Source organism: Giraffa tippelskirchi, chromosome 2 (genome assembly GCF_054371585.1).
Source record: "Giraffa tippelskirchi isolate mGirTip1 chromosome 2, T2T-mGirTip1v1.2.pri, whole genome shotgun sequence".
Taxonomy (NCBI): Eukaryota; Metazoa; Chordata; class Mammalia; order Artiodactyla; family Giraffidae; genus Giraffa; species Giraffa tippelskirchi.
Genome location: NC_137276.1, coordinates 64,432,432 through 64,448,773, shown reverse-complemented (window position 1 = coordinate 64,448,773; position 16,342 = coordinate 64,432,432). Strand labels below are relative to the sequence as shown.

The following is a 16,342-nucleotide window of genomic DNA, read 5'->3' as shown; positions in this document are numbered from 1 at the left end:
ATATGGATTTCTTTTTATTTATTGTGTACATTTATTCTTTTTTATCTCTTATCTTTGCTACTGCCTCAATCCAAGCCCCTTTAATGTCTTCATATGGACATCTCATGTGACCTTATCGTTCCCTCATTATGCTTCATCCACACCTGGAATTTGCTGGAGTTTTTCCTGTCACAGGGCTTCTGCTCCACATTTTCTTTTGCCTAGAACTTCCCACCATTCCTTTGCCTGCAAACTCTCACTCTTTTAGACCTCAATTCAGTATCAATTCCTCAAAGAGGCTTTCCTTAATCTTGCCCTCCCGCAGTCTAAATTGTCACATTTTCTGTCTTTAAAAGAGCACTACTTTCCCCGTTTCACCTTTGTCACACTTTCCAATGATATATTTATGTGTTATTTATTAACACCTGTTTTCTCCATTAGTCTGTAAACTACAAAGCGGGAAATGACTATGTCTGGCTTTACTCACCACTCTATATTCACAGCCTAGCACAGTGCTTGGCACAGAGCAGGCATTTAATAAAATTTTATTGAGTACACAAATGACCAAAGATCAATGTTCCTTTCACATGGTGTATAACACCACCTCTGGATCTGTTCTTGGTATTTATTCCCTTTTCCTAACATGCTATTCCCTCAGCTGGCAAATTCCTCATTCAGTAAAGAAATCTCCTTTCTGAAGCCTTCCTTTACAAAATCTGCACACACATAGGCATAGTTTTGCTGCTCATCCATGCACCTCTAGAATCTCAGTAATAGTCTGCACCCTAGCATATTCTAGTTGCTGATATCTGCCTCATCCATAAGAAAGAATCCCTAGGGTCTACTGCACCTCATATTCTGGGCACTTGAAAAATGCCTGAAGGAAAAGGGAACTGGAAATGCCCTGCAAGATGGAATAACTGATGGGGTCAGGTCTTTGCGGAGATAAGAAGGAATGGGTTCCCAGAGTAAGTAAAGGGTTAGCCTCATGAGAGATAATGCATGCCATTCTTCAGAATGAGGGTGAAACTGAATGGGGTGTGTGATGAAAACAGGAAGACTGTGAGGGAAAAAAGAAGGAAGTTGACTTGGCTTCATGTGCTCAGTTTAATGTGAGGAAGATATTCTTCTAGAGGGGCAAGGGTAGAGGCCTGTGAGAGTAAGAGACAGAACAGAATAGCCACTGTATTCACTGCTTAAGTCTTAGCAATAGTTGACTACTAAGCAATGAGTAAAACAGTTGAATGCAAATGCCCTACACAGTCAAGGCTTTACAAAATGTAAGGATCTAACAATAAGTGTGGCTACACTGTCCCAGCTCTGTTTTCAGAGGAAAAATCTGATCCAAGTGGTTCCATTCTTTTGAAGGTCAGGTACTTCATGGTCAAGCATTTTAAGGGAATCTTTGATTTAAAAAATATATGAAACCATATAGAGAAAGCTGAATATTTTTTTTTTATTACAACAAGGCCTCTCCTCCATGACTGCATTGAACAGTGTCTCTTCACATAAAAAAAAACACAAATGAGTGGATGTATCTTCAAAACAGGGCTATGTCTTACTCATTTCTCTATCAATTTACAGTCTTGCAAAACACCTTGCACAAAGGAGGCCTTCAAACAGTTTTAATGTTGAGTTAAATAAGAGGTATATAAAGTCCCTTAAACACTGCAATTTGGGGAGGGGAATCTACAAATCTTTTTGAAATAACACAAATGTGTCTCTTCTTGTGGAAGTGGAATGGGCAAGGAAAAAGAGAAAACAGAGAAGTAAGAGTGATGAAATTGAAGTCACTCAGTCGTGCCCAACTGTTTGCAACCACGTGGACTGTAGCCTACCAGGCTCCTCCATCCATGGGATTTTCCAGGCAAGAACACTGGAGTGGGTTGCCATTTCCTTCTCCAAGAGAGATGAGAATTATTAAAAAAATGTTCTTGGTTGATCCTATTAGTGGATTTAGTCAACATTTCACAGGACTTTTCAACTTACAAGCCCTCATAATAGCAAGTGTGCAAAATCTGTAAGGGTTGGGAAACAATGCACCTCAGATGGGAACTTGAACCCACGGTTTTTAAACAGATCACACACATGGCCTCAGGGCTTTAATGCAGCTCACCTTCTTGATGTCTCATCACAGAAAGAATTCAGTGAGACACAAAGTGATAGGCAAGAAGTGAATTTATTTAGAAAGAAACACACTCCACAGAGCATGAGCCATCTCAGAAAGCAAGAGGGGCCCCAGAATATGGGGCTGTCAGTTTTTACAGGGCTGGGTAATTTCATTAGCTAATGAGTGGTAGGATTATTCCAATAATTTTGGGAAAGTGCAGGGATTTCCAGGAATTGGGTCACCATCCACATGTTGACCTTTTATGGGCGGCCTTCAAACTGGTGGCTCAGAAGGTAAAGAATCCGCCTGCAATGGAGGAGACCCAGGTTGGATCCCTGGGTTGGGAAGATCCCCGAAGAAGGGAACGGCTACACACTATACTCTTCTTGCCTAGAGAATTCCATGGACAGAGGAGCCTGGCGGGCTATAGTCCATGGGGTCACAAAGAGTCGGACACAACTGAACAACCAACACACACTTTGGAACTGTCATGGAGCTGGTGGGTGTGTCACTTAGCTAATGCTAATGTATTACAATGAGGTTACAATAAGGCTCAAGGTCCACTGGAAGTCAAATCTTCTGCCATCTTCTACCTAGTTGGTTATAACCAGCTTTTGTCATGCCCTATGGCTACATCCTTTTTATATGGTTCATGAGGTTCTCACGGCAAGTATACTGGGGTGGTTTGCCATTCCCTCCTCCAGTGGATCACATTTTGCCAGAACTCTCTGCTATGATCCGTCTATCTTGGGTGGCCCTACACAACATGGCTCATAGCTTCATCGAGTTATGCAAGCCCCTTCACTACAACAAGGCAGTGATCCAAGCTGGATGAGTTACAAGCTGGAATCAAGACAGGCAGGAGAAACATCAACAACCTCAGATATGTGGATGATACCACTCTAATGGCAGAGTGAAGAGGAACTAAAGAGCCTCTTGATGAGGGTGAAGGAGGAGAGCTAAGAGCTGGCTTAAACTAAACATTAAAAAAAAAACTAAGATCATGTCATCCAGCCCCATTACTTCATGGCAATTAGAGGAGGAAAAGGTGGGGAAGTCGTGACAAATTTCCTCTTCTTGGGCTCTAAAATCACTGCAGATGGTGACTGAAGCCATGAAATCTGAAGATGTTTGCATCTTGGCAGGAAAGTTATGACAAAGCTAGACAGTGTGTTGAAAAGCAGAGACATTATTCTGTGGGCAAAGATCTGCATAGTCATGACTATGGTATTCCCAATGGTCATGAACAGTTGTGAGAGTTGGACCATAAAAAAGGCAGAACACAAAAGAACTGATGCCTTCTAACTATGGTGCTGGAGAAGACTCCTGAGAGTCTCTTGGACAGGAAAGAGATCAAACCAGTCAATCTTAAGGGAAATCAACCCTGACTACTCACTGGAAGGACTGATGCTGAAGCTGAAACTCCAGTATTTTGGTCATCTGATGCGAACAGCTGACTCATTGGAAAAGTCCCTGATGCTGGCAAAGATTGAGGGCAGAAGGAGAAGAAGGTGTCAGAGGATGAGATGATTGGATGGCATCACTGATGCAATGGACATGAACTTGGGCAAACTTTGGGAGATGGTGAGGGACAGAGGGGCCTGGCATGCTGCAGTCCAAGGGGTCGCAAAGAGTTGGACATGACTGGGGAACAAAGCCTATGTCATTCTTTTAAAGGTTGTGCCCTACCCCCATCCCTCTCACTTCAGTTGGATTTGTGGGAACATAAAGGGTACATTCGCCTCCTAAGACCTTTCCTTTCCATTAATGTAAGGACAAATTATGTCTGAGCACTGTCTTCAAAAGACCTCTAGCTTCTATAGCTCTTATTTTCCTTCGCATTTCAAAAAGCAATTCTTTTCTATACCTGAAAGTCGACATCACTTTGCCAACAAAGGTCCATATAGTCAAAGCTATGGTTTTTCCAGTAGTCATGTACGAATGTGAGAGCTGGACTATAAAGAAGGCTGAGTGCCAAAGAACTGATGCTTTTGAACTGTGGTGTTGGACAAGACTCTTGAGAGTCCCATGGACAGCAAGGAGAGCAAGGCAGCAACTCTGAATATTCATTGGAAGGACTGATGCTGAAGCTGAAGCTCCAATACTTTGGCTACCTGATGCCAAGAGCTGACTCACTGGGAAAGACTCTGATCCTAGGAAAGACTGAGGGCAGGAAGAGAAGAGGGTGACAAAGGATGAGATGGTTGAATGACACCCCTTACTCAATGGACATGAGTTTGAGCAAACTCTGGGAGATAATGAAGGACAGGAAAGCCTGGTGTGCTGCAGTCCATGGGGTCGCAAAGAGTCGAACACGACTTAGTGACTGAAGAACAACAAAATACCTGAAAGACCTTCTACAGAACTAAGGATCTAACCATTAAACATATTCAATGGAAACACTCAAAGTAATGATTTCATCACCCTTACTTAATGACCACCCTCTCCTCCCTGGGAGCCACCTCAAATAGGGTAAACCAAAACTGTGCAGTCTATGATATATGTATGTTAAAACAGACTTGAAGCCCTAGATGAGGAAAAATTCACTATTTTATTTAATGAAACACTGTAATCTATGTAAATTTTCCATATAGTTTCATGTTAACTGCCTAACTATAGGCTATCACAGATTTTAGTTTTACAACAGTAAGGTATTGACGAAAATTAAGACTTGTAACAGAGAATAAGGAAATGACAGAGGTTGGGCTGAGTCACAGTGATGTTCTATAAAATTACAAGGTTTATCAAGGAAATAAAAAACATGACTTTTAAACATTTTAAAAAATGAGTCAGCCCCAAAGAATCGAAAACAGCTCTATTCACAATAGCCAAAAGGTGGAAACGACCCAAATGCCCATGAACTGATGAATAAACAAAATGTGGTATCCTTTCATACAATGGAATATTATTTAGCCATAAAAAGGAGTAAGTACTGATACATGCAATAATATGGATGAATATTAAAAACATATACAGAATGAAAGAAGCCAGACACAAAAGGCCACATACTGTATGGTTCATTTATAGGAAATATACAGAATAGGCAAGTCCATAGAGTCACTAGACTAGTGGCTGCCAGGGGCTAGGGCTGGGAAGAGGGAAGTATGGGGGAAAGGAGAAACAGAGGGTGACCGCTTAATGGGTCTAGGATTTCATTTTGGGGTGATAAAAATGTTCTACAACTAGACAGTGGTGATGGTTGCACAATGCTGTTAATGTACTTGATGCCACTCAATTATACCCTTTAAAACAGTTAAAATGATGAATTTTATTATATGAACTTTACCACCTTCCAAAGAAATGTAGGTCACAATTTTCTATTTTAGGAACAAGAATTGAAACACAGTTTATTCTACTCACCCGAGCAAATATACACTAAAAATCGCAGGAATTCAGAGCAAAGTTTTGCTATCTATGTGTTCCTTAGCCAAGTTATTTAAGCTCTCTGAACCTCCCTGATCTATAAAATGGGCATAATAAAAGTATTTATTTTATATAAATGTTATGAAGATAAAATAGAGATAAAACAATCTAAGCACAAAGTCAGGCCCATTAAAATTAAATTGATCAATAAAACGATCAATTTTTTTGAATCTCAGCCCTTGAGTAGGTGTCTTTTCAATATTCTGTGTGATGAAATTAGCAGGATATTTAAATCACTTGGACTGTATATACTAGATGGCTGTCTGTAGGAAAGGCATTTGCAAGCTTGTTAGGTTTATAGCTCAACTACCTCTTTGTCCATGGAACACCATTTTTGCTTCAAAGAACAACTGACAGACAAATTATGGTTATTCAGACTTGGCTTTTTGGCAGACATTTTCTCAAAAAAGAACTTCATGGAAAACAATTACCAGTATTTTTTTTTCCAATAACAAAATTCAAGCTTTCAAATGAAAACAAGAATTTTGGAAAACATGTATCTGCTACCATGAGCTTGACAGCTTCCCATACTTAAAGATTTTGATGAAATTAGTAGTGATATTAATGTACTTTTTTCTCCAGTTTTCCTAAGATATAATTGACATTCATCACACGCAAAAAACTGATTCTGTACCCTTTTTTTTCTTTCATTAACTCAAAATTCACTTTCATTGGAACTGAAAGAGGGAGACAACTGAGATTATTAATCCAAATTGAGATAAGCAAAACTTTACAAAAGACCCTCCAGGAAAGCAATTTGGAGGCCTATCCAGAGACACAGATTTTCTCTAGAGGATTTTCTGTTCAGTGTGAGCTCTGTTTTATTCTGTCCCAGTGAAAAAGCCACACAAAAACAAACTGCCGATTTAAGATGGGCTCCTCTGCTCACCAAAGGCCTTGCATAGGCTAATGAATAGCACTAACACTGAAAATGGCTTTGGAAGCCTAGGCTAGCCTCAGAAATAGCATGGGTTGCAGACTAAGAATCTCTAATAGGGATTAAGGTGTGGTAATAACAAAAATTAAAAGCAGCAACCATTTTTAATGTATGATGTTAGCATGTGCCAAGCACTGATCTAGGAATTTTATATTAATTCAATCTTAATATTCCTATGTAATTTGTGTTACAGCCCTGTTTTGCCCTTTTATTCATTAGATCTGCATGTCACTTTTGAAACCGCCATTCTTCTGCTTCCTATTATCCTAGAAAACATGAATGAAGCACTGAGTTCCATAAAAACTAGATTGCTACTATCAATATCCACCATCCGAGTAATTCAATAATTACCAAACTAAAAGTCTGATACTTATTCCTACAACAAATTCCTCTTGCAAAATATTAACTTACTATTTCAGAATTAGAAATACAATACACTCCTTACAATAATAAGATCTCAAAGAAAAGCAATCAAAACTACCTGAACTTCCAGGAATGCTATGAGGTCCCTCTTGATTAAAACAAAGGAATATTTCAGAAACATACCTGTTGGAGCCATCTTTCATATGGACTTTGGCATAAAGAACATCCACCATGCCAGGATCATCATTCATGTATTCTATCCCTGCCATCTCTACTTCCAGGGGTTTGCCCCCTGAAATGTCACTGCAAAGGAAAAAACATTAGATTTTCATAATTTTTTAAACTAAGAGGGCTATTATATTTTGAAATATGGTAAATATACAGAATCAAATATTACAAAAATGAAGTTGTTGGGTTTTTTAAATTTAACTAACATGATTTAACTGTCCAACTTCAAACTGGTACATGTTTAATGAACACAGACTAGAACCACAAGTATTGCCAAAGTCACACCATATCTATAACAACACCAGTTTATTATTAATAGCATATTTAAGAAATGTCTAATGAAAGGCCAAGTTCCGACAGTTCCGACTGGCAAAGACATTTATGGCACTGCCCACCTCTCCAGCTGTTAGGGAAATTAAAATGGAGGTAGTCTTGTGCAGGCTTCAGAAGTAAGGGAGAGGCTTCCAACGAACTTCTGACTTTGTCTGGGCCCTGCTTGGACTATGTGCCTGCTTGTGAACACAGCAGTCGTTACCAGTAAGTCAAGTGGCACTTTAGATAAGAAAGAGAGTGGATCTTGGAATTTTTTAAGCCCCTGGAGGCCTGGCTAACCCCACTGGAGTCTAATGAAATTTGATGACTCACAAGATGAAACAATCAGCATCGTAAAAGTAAAACCACAGCTGCATTTTTGCACACAAACTGATGATGATACCAGTTTGTGGCCTGGGATTATAAATGGGAGCCCCCTAAACTGCAATTCAAACTCTTGCCCACAGAGTAGATGAATGGCCCAGGGCCCTTTTCCAATTGAGACTCCAGATTGCTGTTAATGAGGTACTTCCAAGAAGGGTTCAAGTCTGGGTGTAGGTGTCAGCTCAATTTGGTGATGTATACTCTGCAACTGCTCTCTATTGTTTCTATTTCTTTTTCCCCCAATGACTGTATATTGAAATTAAGTTAAATAATCTTCTATTAGAAACTGAAATTGTTTATTTGTGTGTAATGAGTGGTTTCTTGTTAATGAATCCTTCAAATCTAAAACAAAGCAAAACATTCAGCAAAACACCAGTTTTTACCTCATTATTTCTACAAGTTGCAAACAGTATTTTATTCATGTAACAACAGTGAAGGTCCAAATTGGTATCACAACTTTAAGAGCAATTTGGCAATATTTATAAAAAGTCTCCAAGAATAGAAACCCTTTGCCCAAGCAATTCAATTCCTTGCCCAAATAATCATAAATTCAGGCACATATTCAACCACAGCCAATAAAGAAAGTTCTTTCAGAAGAATTCCAACTGATAATGTAGAATAAAAATAGAATCAGAATATCACCATTTTTCAACCCCTGATGAAATATTTAATCAGTTTCATTATTTGTACAAAGGATGGAAAGTGGAAATGTTAGTCACTCAATCATGTCCGACTCTTTGCGACCCCATGGACTGTAGCCCTCCAGACTCCTCTGTCCATGGGATTTTCCAGTCAAGAATACTGGAATGGGTTGCCATTCCCTTCTCCAGGGTATCTTCCCAAGCCAGGGATCGAACTCAAATCTCCTGCATTGCAAGCAGATTCTTTATCATCTGAGCTACTAGGGAAGCCACCAAGGATGGGGATAAGAAAAATTAAACATATACATTATATACATACACACACACACACACACACACATATATATGCTTATACATATGTAAAATCTCTGAACTGATATAATACAAAGAAACTGCTAAAATCTGTTGCCTTTAGAAATCAGGGTGCTTGGTGGGATAGCAGTGGGAAGGAAACTCTTCACCACAAATCCTTTGTACTTAAAATTTTTTGAACCATGTAAATGTATTATTCATTAAAAAGTTAAAATAAAAAAATACATGCAAAAGAAGCCAAATACAAGAAGTGTATATACTGCACATACATGAAAAAGAAGCCACACATAAAAGCATATATGCTTAATGATTCTATTTATATGATATTAAAGAACAAGCACATTTAATCTATGATAATAGAAATCAGAATAGCAGTTACTTCTGGAAGAAGTGAATATACTGGAAAAGAGCATGAAGGAACTTCCTAGGGTGATGGCAATGTTCCACATGGTGATTTGGGTGAGGCTACATAGGTGTACACATTTATTAAAATTCATCAACTACACTTAAGATCCATGTATTTTACTGTAAGTAAATTACACCGTAAAGAAAAAATACATATATGAATACAAAAAAGTATGGGCACATATGCTCCAAAGTGCTGATGGTAATTATCTTTAGGTAATAATACAAGGAACATCTTGTTTATCCGAAATTTTTGGCTTTTATAAGGCTAACATGTATTGCTCTCCTGTTAAATAAAACCCACCATCTTGCTTTCTTTGCAGACCCCTTAAACAGACTTATACTTCAACTAGTCAATAGCTGTGCTAACCTAAAACCCAACTAAAAATCAGCTCACCATACAGCCTTCTCCAAGCTCCATGAGGCCAAGGACTCTATTCATCTTTTCTCCTCCCATATCCCCAGCACCTGGAACAGTGCCCTTATGTAAAATGAGTACTTCATAAATCTCTGATGATGTTCCACTATAAATGGAGGAGATATTCCGGAAAATTTTGTGATTATGGACACATGCCTATATTATCATTGAATAAAATGTGGTACTGGTTCAAAGACAACAGGATGTTAGGATTAATCAAAAGATGCTGCTGCTGCAGCTGCTGAGTCGCTTCAGTCGTGTCTGACTCTGTGCGACCCCACAGACAGCAGCCTACCAGGCTCTGCCATCCCTGGGATTCTCCAGGCAAGAACACTGAAGTGGGTTGCCATTTCCTTCTCCAATGCATGAAAGTGAAAGTGAAGTTCCAAATAAAGAAAAACAAAAAAGTCTTATTGATATTTAATTGAGGCCCAGGGAGATTCTCTAGGAATCCTAATGATAAGACTCCCTTAAAACATTAAGGCCATTATTATTTCACAAGACTAAAATTTTTCTAAGAAACTAAATAACCCAACTATTTCAGACAGACACTTGAATGAAAAACAAAACAGCCTCAATCATAAGTATCTCTATAACCACCTCCAATAAGTGGGATATTCGAAAACACAAGCCAAACTCCGAAATATCACCTGATTGAAGACTTTAGCTTCAATCAGCAATACAGTGTATCTTCATTCCTAGTAATAGCCAAAGAATTCAATATGAAAGACTTCCATTCAATCCATTCAAGTGCAGTCAACAAAACTGCTTTCAGAAAAAAAAAAAAAGTTTAATACTAAGTATACGTTCCTCTACATTTTTTCAGCTCCAACTCTGCATAGTTAGACCACCAGAAAGCACCATACCATTGGTTTAGTTTCCCACTAAAAAATTTGTACCAGGTTATATTTCATGTTACACCCTCAATTTCATGTCACACCCACGTGAACAATGGTTTTTTTATCTTCTGCAAAACTCTCGTTAAAGACACTGCTCATCATCATTCTTGGGTTTTTCATGCTAAGATTTACACAAATTTTTCTTGGACTGAGAGCCAGAAAAGGATTCTCTCCCCTAAAATTGTTATACTTCTTTTTATCAGATAAGAACTTTAATAACTGGCGTGTTCCTCTTTGGAATTTAGTTGAAGTATACTGATGCTTGAAAACAGCACTAAATTTTAATGTTCTAAGCACAATTATCTAAGCACAATTTTCATTATAGGGGACTGGAATGCAAAAGTAGGAAGTCAAGAAACACCTGGCGTAACAGGCAAGTTTGGCCTTGGAGTACAGAATGAAGCAGGGCAAAGGCTAATAGAGTTTTGCCAAGAGAACGCACTGGTAATAGCAAACACCTTATTCCAACAACACAAGAGAAGACTCTACACGTGGACATCACCAGATGATCAACACCGAAATCAGATTGATTTTATTCTTTGCAGCCAAAGATGGAGAAGCTCTATACAGTCAGCAAAAACAAGACCAGGAGCAGACTGTGGCTCAGATCATGAACTGCTTATTGCCAAATTCAGACTTAAATTGAAGAAAGTAGGGAAAACCACTAGACCATTCAGGTATGACCTAGATCAGATCCCTTATGAGTATACAGTGGAAGTGACAAATAGATTTAAGGGACTAGACCTGATAGACAGAATGCCTGATGAACTATGGACAGAGGTTCGTGACATTGTACAGGAGACAGGGATCAAGAAAATCCCCATGGAAAAGAAATGCAAAAAAGCAAAATGGCTGTCTGAGGAGGCCTTACAGATAGCTGGGAAGAGAAGAGAAGCGAAAAGCAAAGGAGAAAAGGAAAGATATTCTCATCTGAATGCAGAGTTCCAAAGAATAGCAAGGAGAGATAAGAAAGCCTTCCTCAGCGATTAGTGCAAACAAATAGAGGAAAACAACAGATTGGGAAAGACTAGAGACCTCTTCAAGAAAATTAGAGATACCAAAGGAACATTTCATGCAAAGATAGGCTCGATAAAGGACAGAAATGGTATGGACCTAACAGAAGCAGAAGATATTAAGAAGAGGTGGCAAGAATACACAGAAGAACTGTACAAAAAAGATCTTCATGACCCAGATAATCACGATGGTGTGATCACTCACCTAGAGCCAGACATCCTGGAATATGAAGTTAAGTGGGCCTTAGAAAGCATCACTACGAACAAAGCTAGTGGAGGTGATGGAATTCCAGTTGAGCTATTTCAAATCCTCAAAGGTGATGCTGTGAAAGTGCTGCACTCAATATGCCAGCAAATTTGGACAACTCAGCAGTGGCCACAGGACTGGAAAAGGTCAGTTTTCGTTCCAATCCCAAAGAAAGGCAATGCCAAAGAATGCTCAAACTACTGCACAATTGCACTCATCTCACATGCTAGTAAAGTAATGCTCAAAATTCTCCAAGCCAGCCTTCAGCAATACGTGAACCGTGAACTTCCAGATGTTCAAGCTGGTTTTAGAAAAGGCAGAGGAACCAGAGATCAAATTGCCAATATCCGCTGGATCATCGAAAAAGCAAGAGAGTTCCAGAAAAACATCTATTTCTGCTTTATTGACTATGCCAAAGCCTTTGACTGTGTGGATCACAATAACTGTGGAAAATTCTGAAAGAGATGGGAATACCAGACCATCTGACCTGTCTCTTGAGAAACCTGTATGCAGGTGAGGAAGCAACAGTTAGAACTGGACATGGAACAACAGACTGGTTCCAAATAGGAAAAGGAGTACGTCAAGGCTGTATATTGTCACCCTGCTTATTTAACTTATATGCAGAGTACATCATGAGAAACGCTGGGCTGGAAGAAACACAAGCTGGAATCAAGATTGCCGGGAGAAATATCAATAACCTCAGATATGCGGATGACACCACCCTTATGGCAGAAAGTGAAGAAGAACTAAAGAGCCTCTTGATGAAGGTGAAGGAGGAGAGTGAAAAAGTTGGCTTAAAGCTCAACATTCAGAAAACTAAGATCATGGCATCTGGTCCCATCACTCCATGGGAAATAGATGGGGAAACAGTGGAAACAGTGTCAGACTTTACTTTTTTGGGCTCCAGAATCACTGCTGATGGTGACTGCAGCCATGAAATTAAAAGACGCTTACTCCTTGGAAGGAAGGTTATGGCCAACCTAGATAGCATGTTTAAAAGCAGAGACATTACTTTGCCAACAAAAGTCCGTCTAGTCAAGGCTATGGTTTTTCCAGTGGTCATGTATGGATGTGAGAGTTGGACGGTGAAGAAAGCTGAGCGCCGCAGAATTGATGCTTTTGAACTGTGGTGTTGGAGAAGACTCTTGAGAGTCCCTTGGACTGCAAGGAGATCCAATCAATCCATCCTAAAAGAGATCAATCCTGGGTGTTCATTGGAAGGTCTGATGTTGAAGCTGAAGCTCCAATACTTTGGCCACCTCATGCGAAGGGTTGACTCATTGGAAAAGACCCTTATGCTGGGTAGGATTGGGGGCGGGAGGAGAAGGGGACGACAGAGGATGAGATGGTTGGATGGCATCACCGACTCGATGAACATGGGTTTGGGTAGACTCCGGGAGTTGGTGATGGACAGAGAGGCCTGGCGTGCTGCAATTCATGGGGTCGCAGAGAGTTGGACACGACTGAGCGACTGAACTGAACTGAACTGAAGCACAATTATCATCTCACCTCAGTTTCTAGATAGAATTTTCTTCCCATTCCACTTATGATTTCTAATCTGTCTGACTTTAACATTTCTTTTGTATATTCCTCCTCACTCTAAACTACCTCAAACCCTTGGAATTACATGGAGCACCAAAACAAAACACTGGAACAGGATCCAAAGTCTGCCTTATGAGCGGAAATAGAAACTCTTTCAACGTGTCTCTAGGATTTATCAAGAGAGAGAATTCAAGAGCAGTAAAGAAAAATGCTGATAAATCCTCTTTGTCTTGGTGACCAAACTATTCCACCTGGGACACCAGTGAGCATACTTTACAATGGAGACACATCCGAGGCAATAATTAGGAACATTTGTCCATGGGTATTTTTCCTTTTCTTCTCTCCTCATTCTTCTCCCATTTTAACTTATTTGGTTTTACTTCAGGCCTGCTAGGAATACTTAGGTATGAGTTGAGTGATACGGGAGCTGAAGAAGAGCCGCATATTTGTCAGGTTATATACTCAAAACCACTGCACTGTTTGTGTTTCACATCTCACAAAGAAAAGTCACAAGGGACACATTTGAGCATCAGTACTTACTGAACACAGTGAATAATTCATCTGAAATCTACACAGCTACGTGAGCCTTAAGCTTAAGAACTGAAATCAAATTTCTATTTCTGGTCAAGTAACATCCCTTAAACTCAATTATCACCCCCAAATTGGAAACAAATGTTCAACCACCCATTTCTTTAAAATATTTATATATCACCACAGTTTTAATTAAATTCCAATACAGCCACATTTATTTAATACCTCAATTTAAAAACCCATCAAATTAAGCTACAGCATATTATATGAAAGACTGAAGGCAGGAGAAGGGGACAACAGATGATCAGATGGTTAGATGGCATCACAGACTCAATCAACAGGAGTTTCAGCGAGCTCTGGGAGATGGTGAAGGACAGGGAAGTCTGGCGTGCTTCAGTCCATGGGATTGCAAAGAGTAGGACATGACTGAGCGACTGAACAACCACAGATTCATTCCCAATGTTTTCCATTTTTATATTTTAATTTGAAATCTTTACATCATAAAAGGCTCAGGTTAGAAACGCCATTATTTATTGACATTTTTTCTAAGCATACCAAGTACAAAGATTGAGATCAAAGATCCAAAATAGTGAAGAAAAAGAAGGTAGATGATACAATTTACACCAGGGCTTTATTAGAAGTATCTTTTTTTTTTAAAGGAGACTTTTCTTTCTTGTGGGCTTCCCTGGTGGCTCAGACGGTAAAGCATCTGTCTGCAATACAGGAGACCAGGGTTCGATCCCTGGGTCGGGAAGATCCCCTGGAGAAGGAAATGGCAGCCCACTCCAGTCCTCTTGCCTAGAAAATCCCATGGACAGAGGAGCCTGCTAGGCTACAGTCCATGGGGTCACAAAGAGTCGGACATGACTGAGTGACTTCACTTTCACTTTTATTTCTTTTAGGAAAATCACACATATCAAGACAAACAATCAATACTGATGATCATCTCCCTAGCCAATCAGATAAATTAATTTTTCACTATATACTTTTTAAACAAGTTTATGTGGCAGAGAAAGTGAGAGAAGAAGGCAGGAAAGGCTTGCTTTACTTGTTGGTTTCAAATCTTTCCAGCTTTTTGAAAAGAGCATCTTCAAAAAATTTTTGCCTGCACTGCAGATTTTTGGCAGGGTAATGTGTCCTATTTCAAAAGCTTTGCTGAATTTGAAAAACTACAATTACTGTTTTCATCCTGTCATGTCAAAAATTCTTAGTAACTATTAAGGCTGCTCTTCATTCCCTATGCACACCAACCCTGACATGCTTAAAGGGTTCAGATTTGGCATTTAGTCACAAAAGGCACCAACAGACATAAAAGGAAAGAACTCAGCTAAATCCTCACATAGCTCAGGATAAAGCTTCCATGATTAAAATCCTGTGACCTGATTTTCATAAAGTAGAAAAACAAATACTTCTTTAAACAAATATTTTATCTGCCTTTAATTTTTTTCTTAGAAGGATTATCCTAATGGCAGCCAAAAAATGCAGCTGCTTCCAGTTCTATTTAACAAAAAGTAATCTGGGATGTTGAAGTATCAGAATTGATCTTTAAACAAGGTAAAATGGCTCTGCTTCATAAAGTAAAGCATGAAGTTTTATTTTATGCAAGGAAAACTATAAATATCTAATTACGAACATCAAGTTATTTTGAATTTTGAGTAAGATGAGAGAGAAAATAGTTATTTCCATCATTAAGCAAAGAATAACACAAAGTATTCTTTGCTGTTTGAAATTCAGAAAGAACAGGTAGCTGCAAACCTGATCAGGTTATGATTTTGCTCAAGAAAAATATTTTGTCTTCAAAATAATTAATGGAAAAAATGAGAACTGGCTGACAGATAAGTCTCTGTATTACAGTTTCATATACAACATCAGTTCAGTTCAGTAGCGTCCGACTCTTTGCGACCCCATGGACTGCAGCACGCCAGGCCTCCCTGTCCATCGCCAACTCCCAGAATTCACTCAAACTCGTGTCCATTGAGTCGGTGATGCCATCCAACCATCTCATCCTCTGTCGTGCCCTTCTCCTCCTGCCTTCAATCTTCCCCAGTATCAGGGTCTTTTCAAATGAGTCAGTTCTTCGCATCAGGTGGCCAAAGTATTGGAGCTTCAGCTTCAGCATCAGTCCTTCCAGTGAATATTTAGGACTGATTTCCTTTAGGATGGACTAGTTGGATCTCCTTGCATATACAACATAACTACAGAAAAAACTTTAATCATTTTACCTTGTTTTACCCAATGAATCAGGTAACCCATTTCTACAAGACCATGTCAGAATAGGATGGGACCCGTATTTTATAACTGCATAAAAATAAAATTATTCAAGTGAGTCAATTTTCAAATTGCTCTTGTTCTGCATCAATCTTATGTGAAAAGAGTAAAGGAAGGGGTCAGTGGGGAGAGATGATCCTTTGAAACAGACCTGTTAGGTCAGATGTACATACAAGTTAAAATATTACAGTAAAAAAGAATAAGAAATCAGCCATCAGAACAGCAATGTTTTCCCTGTCCAGACTGCTTGGATAGTTTTTGTTATCCTTATTGACTCAAACAAAATTACCTGTATTTGAAAAAGAGGAAAAAGTCTGCTGCATTTCTAAA

At 39.1% G+C, this 16,342-nt stretch overlaps 1 protein-coding gene across 30 annotated transcripts in view; it reads right to left on the bottom strand.

Moving 5' to 3' along the window:
- Positions 1-16,342, bottom strand: part of ASCC1 (activating signal cointegrator 1 complex subunit 1) — a 132,273-nt gene that overhangs the window by 44,229 nt on the left and 71,702 nt on the right. For 25 of the 30 annotated variants that reach the window (XR_014076056.1, XR_014076055.1, XR_014076054.1 and 22 more), the window contains one exon: positions 6,996-7,115. The exons of 3 other annotated variants lie outside the window; for them this stretch is intronic. Coding sequence is in view for 19 of the 27 variants with exons in the window: in XM_081566910.1 (XP_081423036.1) it covers positions 6,996-7,115 (120 nt within the window). In the remaining 8 variants the exon portion in view is untranslated. Of the gene's footprint in view, positions 1-7; positions 1,825-2,505; positions 7,116-16,342 lie in introns of those variants that run through there. 2 more of the 30 variants (XR_014076061.1, XR_014076060.1) reach the window with 2 other exon arrangements.